Source organism: Caloenas nicobarica, chromosome 2 (assembly GCF_036013445.1).
Source record: "Caloenas nicobarica isolate bCalNic1 chromosome 2, bCalNic1.hap1, whole genome shotgun sequence".
Classification (NCBI taxonomy): domain Eukaryota; kingdom Metazoa; phylum Chordata; class Aves; order Columbiformes; family Columbidae; genus Caloenas; species Caloenas nicobarica.
Window position 1 is genome coordinate 7,335,556 of NC_088246.1, and position 10,604 is coordinate 7,346,159.

Sequence of the window (10,604 nt, forward strand, 5' to 3'; positions counted from 1 at the left end):
CAAAATACATGGAAAGAAACCTGAAGAAAGTTTTCCCTGGTGTCTTTTACTGTCTCAGGGAGGTCGCCATGGCAGCATCCCTTTAAGAATTAACATTACTACATAAACCAGTATTACCCAGCCCTTTGTGCACCTGTGTTCAATGAGGTTTTGTATTTCACTGTTTTTTTTGGCAAAGCTTCACACACTCACAACCCTAAGTCAACATTAAATCCAACTATCCAGTTATAATCATGAACTCTCCAGCTCCCGAAAACAACCTGACTGACATCCACAACTCCAGCGCGGACCACGCAACTTCTGAAAGAAGTCACCGCGCTTACAAGAAAGTTACTTCTTCATTTAGGAAGATTTCAGATGCTTCATGCTTGATTTGCCTTTTTTTTTTTTTTTTTTGACACAATGAAGGAAATGTCCTGCTTCTGCATGACTTTTTCTTCCTTGTTGGAACAGATGGCGAAGGCTTACAAATACGTGACTGGTATTTTTTCAGTGACTCATAGCCCAGAGCAACAGGCTTCAGAGCACGATAAGCAGCCAACCAAGATGGATGTGAGCTTGCTCGAGGAGCAGTATGACCACATAAAACAGAAGCAAAAACTGCAGTCACACATTATTGTCTTTAAAACAGGTATGTTATAGGAAACAATGCAAATGTAGATGTGAAGACTATTGCTTTAAGTCTCGAATAACTCCTACGTTTGTTTTTTTTATGCTCAGCTTCAGGAGAGGTGCAAAGTGAATTCTTTTTCTGTCATTTTGGGGTTTTATTTGTCTCACTGAAAGGTGGTCTCATGTTTATATCAATTAGTTTCACAGCAGTGAAACACAGGAATTTGAAACAGATGATCGTATTTGAGAGAAGGTTTTACAGGTTTTATGTCAATAAAGTAAAATTCTAAATATAAAAGGCAACACTTACAGGAGCCAGGTACTTCATGTCTATCATCAGTGTATTTGTGCAATGTACTGTGTAACATTTCCCTTCTTTATCTGCGTAAAGAATTGTGTCGTACAAGACTATGGGAAGCAATAGCAAATATCAAGTGACTAGCACAGGTTGGGTTTTTGTTATAAAATCATATACTAGGAGTCACAGTGGGTAACTACAATACCAGTTTTGAACTAGAGGTCCTGTTTTGAAAGTATTTACTGCATATTGCCTAGAAAGTACATATATAGAAAAACAAGTAACAGTATGTAACACTCATCTACCTGCTATGTCAGACAAATTTTACATATGAAACTTTCAAATATTTTAAAGTTTTTAATTAGACTCCTGATTACAATATTACATTGAAATTTTCATTTACTTTCCAAGTTAAAGTGATATTGAGAATACTATGTCAATTAATCAAGTTGTGTTCTGAATTTGACTGCAATATGAAAAACAAGCTTCATTCACCTCTCATATTAGTATTTAGCTCAACAAACGCAGAACTTGGGTTATTTCATTCCTTACATTTTCCTCTAGGTTTTTCAGCAGCTCTAGATTTTGGCTGTGTCAGACTATATCATCAAAACACATAATTATTAACTATACAACAGATTCACTTCTTCAATATTCTTTCATTCGTATGTCTAGAGATTCTTACGTTAAAAGAATTTAAATGTCTGTGAGAAAGATACATTTTACCAGGTATGGGAAGGCAACTAACTTGAAGACAAAACAGCCCATCTAATCAGCTATAGCAAAAACATAGGTCAGTTAAAGAAAGGATTAAAAAAATCTGTATTCAGATTAAATTCAAATTAAGTTTCATATATAATGAATGTAATCAGATTTCTTGCAAGGACACCATTTGAAGGTTAGACATAAGTAGGGCTGCACAGTTTCTAGGAAGTAGGACTGGAAGTTCACATACAAATAGTTTCATATACATACACTTAACCCAAAACATTCACAAAACCACATAACCTACTGCACTGAACTTCTATGTTTAAGCAACCTGTGTGGAAAGGATTAATGTTGCTGTTAGAAACAGCTGAAGTTTTGGGTTTTTGGTTGGTTGGTTTGTTGTGGTTTTTTTGGTTGGTTGGTTGGGTTGGGTTGGGGGGCGGGGGGGGGAGAGTTGTTGTTGTATGTGTTTGTTTGGGGTTTTCTCTTTGTGGTTTTGTTTGGTTTGGTTGGTTGTTTTTTTTCTTCCACTGGGTTCTCCATGTCCTGAAAGTTGATCTAACATATTCCTATGGTTTGAAAGCTGGGAAAACATACATAGCTCAGCACTTCGAACCTGTTATATACATCAGTTTCCAAGAGCATGTCAAGGAGGAATGAACACTGCCATATCAGGATAGCCTACTGCCCTACCCACCTAAAGTTATGAGCTTAAAACCATCCAGAAATTCCAGCTATACCAAAAGGCAGATCATGTATGTGTCAATATTTTGTACTGGCAGCAAATTGTTTCCATACCTAGAAGGTGAGATTATGGCTGGGAAGGGGATGACAATGACAGCACCACCACAACAACACACAAACCTCAGAGACCAGACAAAAACCTCACGAAGGAAGGGCACCTCCAGTCCCTTGTGCTCTTAAAAATCCCTGCCAAAGGTCTTTCTTCTAACTAGCAAACCCCTAAATTATTTCTGCTGGACAGACCAGCTTGTCCATCCATGATACCACGGGGATTCTGAGCATTTCAGGTTTATGGCACCACAGCTGGACTAGTAACTCCACGCTTCCTTGAGGACTTTTAGCTTTGTATGTCACTACCTATTTGCCAGAGTTGTAGAATTGTGGACCTTTAAACAGAACTTTAGATTCTCTGGCTTCTCCAGGTTTTTGACTGGTGGGTCAGTAACTGAGGAATGACCTGAAACCAACTTTCTGTTCCTTCCCCAACACCCACAGCCACGTTCACGCTTCTGCCCGTTCCCGACTATCTGAGAACAAAGGGCATGGCAAGGTTTGAAAGTCACCAGCTAGGGCATAACACAGCAGCGTATTCATTATTTATTGGCTAAGAAGCTGAAAGACAGTATTTACTTTAGGAATTAAATGGGAGCATTCAGCACATGCAGTCACAACAGAATAAACACTGGGGTTCTGATTGCAGAAATCTCTCCCAAGAATTTCCCATGCTAACTTGAAATGAGATTAACTTTTGTCACTCCAGAAGCTTATAAAATATCCCTGATGACAGTGTATGAAAAAGGCCAAATGGTAAACAATCCTGCAACAAGGCTATTATGCACAATTAAAAATAAATAAATAAAACCGACCAATGATTTGTCTTAATTAAAGCTTTGTTTAGAAGTGTAGAGAGTGCTGAATGTGTGTTAATTCAACACACAGTGGTTCAGGACTCTCGCATTTCTATCAGAGGTCATTGCTCAATTTTGTGTGCTGCACCTGTAGCCAAGGAATCAAATCAAACCTGAACTCAAAACCAGTCCGGACTGTTAAAATTGGGCTAGATGCATTACTTTGAACTCTCTGATCAAATCAAGCCAAACTGTAATTCTTCCGATGACCAGTTCATTAGGGTCAAGATAAAACCTGATGTTACCCATCAACTCCAATTCAGCCAAGAGTGCAATTACATCCACAAGAACATGCAAAGCTGCATCACCTGAGTCTCTCCACTCCTCCTCTCTTGCTTTTTCCTCTTCCATATGCAGAACAAGCCCTAATTTTTGCAGCCTGGTGCTACACTGTGCTGTTCTGCATCTATTTTGCAAGCGGGCTTTTTGCAGCCACTCAAGCTCAGCTTATTACCTGGATGAAGTCCAATCATAACTTTGATTCTCACTGTTCCATGATAGAGAACAGTGTGTTCTTATCTCTGCAAATGGTTTCACCCTTGGAAATTCTGTTGACGTACTTCACTGTATAGACATATGCACAAACACATCTGTACCTCTAAGCTCTGCATGTGGGTTAGTCTCCTTTCTCCTGGTAACGCTGCAGGAGAGCAGAAGATGCGAGCTGACATGGTTCTCGCTCCCAGAGCCGTGCTGCAAAGCAGCTCTTATCAGATCAAGCTGGCCTACCCAGGGAGCAGAAACAGATATAGATATCTATCTATATCTGTGCTGGAATTGTTGGCTCCCGCTGCTGAAGCAAAGAGAGCAGTGAAAGCCCCTCCTTACCCAAAGCCATGTTGTACAGGTTCATTTACTGCCAGTAAATCAGCCAGGGCTGACATCTTCAAATATTTCTCTCTAAAGATGGTATGAAAAGACAGTTTATAAAGGTGGGGGGTAAGTTGTGCTGTTGATTTTTTTAAAGGCAGCATCTTACTCAAACTAGCTTAGTTTCAAATTCGGGGTTACAATTCCTTTAAAATGGCTATTCAGATATTCTGTTTCAGTGTTTTGGCATTCTGCTATGCCTACTTTTTTCACTATAATATCCTTCACAACTCATACTGCAACAGGCATAGCTCCTATTACTCAAACCTGTAAATAAGGTCAGCACCCTACACAACTCCTACTTTAAACTACATTTATACTAACTGGAGTATATTTCATTAATACTTGCAATGTCAGCAGCACCGTTTATCTTCAGAGTGTCGGTTCAGTTTCTCTTCATTTTCAAGGCACAGAAAACCAGTCACATTCAGTAATTTGATGGCTGCTACATGTAATTAAAGCAGCATTAGCATTTCTACCCCTGATATCTTACACACTTCTAACAGTAACTTCTATACTGACAGACTTTCTCCTACTGTTACAGAGATTCTATACCATTCATAGAGCAATTTTTTTTCTCTAAGCCATCATTCAGGCAACACTAGTGTGATAAGCTATTTACACCATTGATACTGACTACAGTAGTAAAATTGCAGTAAAATGTTAAGATACAAGCCTCTATGTTAATGATCCCTCATTAAGGAAAAGAAGAAATAAATTACAACTTATTGCTTCTAGAAGCAGTCATGGTATTTTTAAGTTGTGAATACAAACTTCAAACAGTATCAAACAGAACATTTTTCTCTTTCAAACCTCAGCATCTACCAACACACGGGGCAAGTCCCTGCTCACCTTAAGAATTTTTGCTTACAAGCAAATAATTACTGGAAGTCAATTCTTAATCTGTGTTGCTAATGAGTCTTAGAGTACTAGTAAGATCAATATTGACTTGATAAATCTCCATTTTCCTCTGACTAACCCTGGGTACCATTTATGTCCTCAGAACTGCAAAACTGAGCATGAGATATTTCTGCTCCATAACCAGGCATCGAAGGAACTTGCGCTACTCCCAGCCACAGATGGAAAGAGTACAGAAACTCATCTGTTAAAGCCCTTCAGCTGAGTTTATGCAACAGAAACGACACCCTTCATTTTTGCCACCATAATAATGTGCATATCTGCATTTCTCTTGCAGGTCAACACGAATCTGTTCTCCCAGAATCGATGGTCAACACTGTTTTAATTAATAAAAAAGTTAGAAGATCGAAGTCCTTTACGGAACACGTTCCTGTCAGAAAGGTCAGCCTGGAGATGACCGGCAGTGGCAACAACATGCAAGACAGTTCACCGTGGCGGACCCACCTGGGAATCCACCGCCGCGGGGTGACCCGGGATCCCTCCCATCGCAAGGACCGGCCGTGCGGTTTCGACAACCAGAGACTGATTTCAACAGGAAAAGAAACACTGCAACCCCCGGAATTAGAAGGAGCGAGTGAACTGGCTGCCCTCAGTCAGCTGGGAAGTTCAAACACGTCGAACGGTTTCAGCAAAGAGAACGGCAGCGACGTTTCGAGCACCTGCCAAAAGCCGCCTCTGAAATCAGCCGCTCCGGCAGTTTGGACACAGCAACACGTTTCTGCTACGAAATGCACACGGGCCTGCAACAACCTCAGCTTCTACCCTTTCCCCAATAAAAAAGGACCAAGAATTTCCGAAGCAGCGAAGAGGCTTGGATTGTATGTCTCACAATGAAGACATTCAGCGATACATAAAACTTAGTCAAAACCTTGACTAAAATTTAAAACAGCAAAATAGTCTTCCTGTTACACTGATTGACCTGCTGAGGGTCTACTACTTCTATTAGCCAAGGAAGATCCTTACTTTATAATCTGTTGTTTTACTGTACAGTGTAAAACAAGGTGTTCTCATGAGGATGCTGGGCCACAATGATAGATATTTGCTTCTGTTATTTGAGATAAGAGCAATTTTTTTTCCTTTTTTTTTACTATTTTCAGGTTACTGATTTTAGAAACTTAAGATTTTATCGCAGCAATATTAGAAATATCTGAAAAAGACTAGCAGAACTACTGATTAAGCAGCTAGGCTAAATTTCAGCATAGTACTATTTAATCAGACAATAAACAAGTTACAAATGAAACAGTATTGAAGGGGATTGTTACACTTACAGGGATTTCATCATTTACTTTCCTCAAAAAATATATATTCATGATACTTTCTGGTGTGTGTATTTGTAAAATCAATGAATAAAACTTCTGCTCATTTCTATTGTTGTTCTAAAAGGACTTAGTAAATGTCAACTCTTTTCGAAAAATAAGTTCTATAATACCATAATTCCCATCTATCCCCAGTATTTCATTATAAAACAAAAGTCCGAAATAATTGCTTAGCTCCCTGATACCATATATCAACATACCTTCCTTACCAGAAGTCTAATGCATTTTTCTGCTGCTACAACTGTGTGCGCACAAAGGGGATAGAACCACTTCAACTGCACAAGTATAACTGTAGTAGTACAACGATTTTTTATAGATAGGGTTTAACATTTTCTTTTGTGGCTCAACTGCACCACAAACGTGAAATTATTCAAAAAGTAGCTATTTTGGATCTCCTCTCCTGCAAGACCTTTAGAGGATGGAGACGCTCTTTTGTGGGTGCTTTCAGTGACAAAAACACAAGGTACGTATCACCCATTTCTGGCTGCAAGTATTCAGACAGGTCTCTTTCTCAAATGTACACTTCGGAAAAACTGAAGACTGGAAATGTTTCCTCATGTCACGATAACATTAATTTTGAGCTATACACCTGGCAGCCACTGCCTCTCCTGAACGGTTGCATATCAGCAGGAGGAGGATCAGATGGGCATCCCCAAAGTTCTTCACAACCCCTGCAAACAGCCCACAAGCACCCATGCCCAGTGACCACCATCATCTCAAAATCACATGGTCCACACACAAAATGTGAGCAAAACCAAAAAAGATGCCCAAGATGCTCAGCTGTGTCCTTCTAGACACAAACTCTTCTCAGCAGGAAAGATAAACCACCCTCTCTCACAAGTTATCTTGGAAATAGATTTGATACCAATGTGCAAATAAAAGCCTAAGGAGTGTCATCCATTTCTAAGAGAAATTCATTTTCTTTGCACCCAACACAACTTCAAACCATGAATCCTTCTTACAATTCCACTGGCTTTTGTTGTGCTTGATGGAGGATGCTCCATCTGGAGATGTTTGCACAGATCTGTCACAGCCTACGGTTCCATTACAGGAGATTCACAGCTCTATGTGTATCACGGTATTTTTCAAGCCCACAGAAACAGAAAAAAAATATCATGTGATATAATGCTATTTCACTCCCTCTGACCAAACGCCCTTTTCTCTATCCCACTCAACAGTTTCAGACCCAAACTTTGTAGCGTCCCACACCAACCCAGCCACCACGAGCACATAGGCAGGAACCTTGTCTCCTGCAAGTGACAATCATAGAATTATTTTGGTTGGAAAAGACCGTCAAGATCAAGAAGTCCAACCATTGACTCAACTCTGGCACTAAACCATGTCCCTAAGAACCTCATATATGTGTCTTTTAAACCCCTCCAGGGATGGTGACTCCACCACTGCCCTGGGCAGCCTGTTCCAGTGCCTGACAACCCCTTCCAGGAAGAATTTTTTCCTAATATCCAATCTGAACCCCCCCTGGCACAACTTGAGGCAATTTCTTCTTCTCCTATCGCTTGTTTCTTGTGAGAAGAGACCAACCCCCTCCATGCTCCAAGCTCCTTTCAGGCAGTTCAGAGATCAGAAGGTCTCCCCTCAGCTCCTGTTCTCTAGGCTGAACCCCCAGGTCCCTCAGCCGCTCCCATCACACTTGTGCTCCAAGTCCTCAAGATGGTGCTGAAAAGCACCAGCTATTTACCAATAGTAACGAATAACTCCTGAAGATTCTTCCACTCATCCTCAGTAAAAGCATTAGAATGAAGACACAGGTTTGCGAAAGAGATGCTCACTGTCATTTTTCAGGTTTTCTAGTGTTTTCAATTAACTGGCCTCCTCAGATCAGTTTCCACCTCAGATGCTGATGTCTTCTGAGCAGGCATTAATAAAAAAACATAGCTAGTTGCTTTGGAGGTTTTGTTCGGGTTTGGTTTTTTGTGTGTGTTGGGTCATTTGTTTGGTTGGTTTTTGTCTGGTTGGGTTTTTTTGTTTGTTTGGGGGGTTGTTTGTTTTTAACACAGTGGTTACAGTATCTAAAGAAATATTAGAAATGAAGAACAAAGCAAAACACACAGATATGCCTAATAGGTATAGGTATAATAGAGAGAAAATACTAGATAACCACCAGCCCATACAAAACAAGCAATTTCCTGGAGGGAAATATCAAAGTACAAGGAAATTTTTAAAGTATGTGGCATACAATAGATTTCTATTTACTTGTCCTGCTGATTACAGAGTATACTGATTTGTACTCCTGCCTAACATTATTCTGGAGTGTTATTTTTGTTATATCTCCAAGTCTGTAAACCACATAAAGATAAAAGAATAACTGAAAGAAAAATACCATGTTAGCAACAGGCCACTATTAAAACTATTCAAAAATTAATTCAAGATAATTTTGCCTAGATACTTGCAATGATACACTTGAGAACATTTCAGCAAATGAAACTTAAACTTTTAAATCACAATCACAGAAAGTTTATAATCTTATCTAGCCACTTACACTATAAACCCATTTGAACTAAGTGATATTATTTTCTGCAAAAACTTTTACATCAATTTTAAAGTGCTTTGAATTAGTTATCTTAATTAAATACAGACCTAGAATACCTTGAATTAAAACTCAGTGCAGGTTTATGCAAGGACTAAGTAACTAACTCCTTTGTAATGACTTCTATACAAACACTTTGTCCTTTCCTGACGCTTCTCATTTATAAAAGGCATTTTGCCTTCGGAGAAGTCTTTCAGTTTATGGAAAGACATTATGGAAGAATAATTGCAGTAAATTTTGATTTGTTACTAGAATAGTTTTAGTTATGAGAAAAGCAGTTATACTTAATTTCAAGAGACAGAAATATCACACAGGCACACTGTCTAACGAGAAAGTTGTTTTATTTCCTAAAGCAGGTGTAGTGAAAACAAAACAGGGAAACGTGAGGAAAAAAATGCAAAACTCCAAATATTAAAAAGTCCCAGTTTTCAAGTGCACTTGATTTTCAAACCCCTTTATTCTTAGCGTCTTCATGTTTGGCAGTCATGGGACAGTAGCTTTCATCACTCTGTTACCAGAGCTGTATCTCAGTTTCAAGCACTGAACTCAAGACTGCCATAAAAGCAAGTTTACCCTTTTTTTTGTCAGTAGGCAAACTTGACAGATTTATGCACATAGAGGAGCCTAGAATCCTGAATTTCTGGTTCAGTGTCTTGTTCACAAGTCACAACACCTGTGGGGCTCCCATTTCCAAAGCTGCAGCACCCCCACTTAGTCTGCATGACCGCCTAATAAAATGGCTTATATATGGACAGTCCTGCAGGACTGTCCAATCTGTAATAAATATACCAGTGAAATTATTTCAGCCACACATCACAGTCGCTAGAATAAAATCCCTTTGCAGCTGGGACAGCTGGTCACATGAAAGAATTAACCCACGAGTTAATTTTTTTCTGATGTAAGCCATTAAGGGAACACTTACGTCTTCTACAGACACCAAAAAGATTCCAGGAACAAGCCCCAACCCTTCAAGGACCTCATACACAAAACCAACATCGAGCAGCCAGCGTTGTGCAGCCAGGTGTCTGTGAAGCCCCAAATCTGCTCCTGCTCTGGGACGTTGTGGAGACTCAAAGTGACGCTCCAGGACCCCCTCAGCTTGAGGTGGTGAGCACCAGATTTCCTACACACACGGAAATGGCCTCAAGTTGCACCAGGGGAGGTTCAGATCGGATATTAGGAAAAATTTATTCTCAGAAAGGGTTGTCAAGCATTGGAACAGGCTGCCTAGGGAAGTGGTGGAGTCACCATCTCTGGAGGGGTTTAAAAGGCATTTAGATGAGGTTCTTAGGGACATGGTTTAGTGCCAGAGTTAGATTACAGTTGGACTTGATGATCTTAAGGGTTTCTTCTAGCCAAAATGATTCTATCATTCTTCTAGCCCAGCCTCTGAGCCCAGGTGAAGTTTAACTGCCCCACAACCAGGCAAGAACTTTCCCACCACCCCGAGGTGAAATGTGAGCCCACACACCAAAGTTCCCCCCAAACACTGCTGTTCCCAAAGAACAGAGAAAGGGGGGGGAAAAAAAAAAAAAAAAACAAAACACACATTGATCCTTCAAAGCACCTCAGCTTTTTGGGAGAAGCTCCCTCTCAGCACACACAGCAATTTCAGGCCCCTTTCTCTCACAAACAGCCTACAGATGAGCAGAGCCCAGCCTCCTGGAAGGGAAACTCGCTCA

The 10,604-nt window shown here is 40.1% G+C and overlaps 1 protein-coding gene across 1 annotated transcript; it reads left to right on the top strand.

The window, feature by feature from the left end:
- The first annotated feature begins 402 nt into the window (after nt 1-402).
- C2H9orf152 (chromosome 2 C9orf152 homolog) lies at nt 403-5,892 on the top strand. The gene is made up of 2 exons (XM_065630035.1): nt 403-631; nt 5,336-5,892. The coding sequence occupies exons 1-2, from the start codon at nt 403-405 to the stop codon at nt 5,890-5,892; spliced, it is 786 nt and encodes a 261-aa protein (XP_065486107.1).
- The last annotated feature ends 4,712 nt before the right edge of the window (nt 5,893-10,604 follow it).

Coding starts and splice junctions, on each gene's coding strand:
- C2H9orf152 (XM_065630035.1), top strand. CDS start 403: ATGAAGGAAATGTCCTGCTTCTGCATGACTTTTTCTTCCTTGTTGGAA. Junction 632..5,335: donor CATTATTGTCTTTAAAACAG/GTATGTTATAGG, acceptor TTTCTCTTGCAG/GTCAACACGAATCTGTTCTC.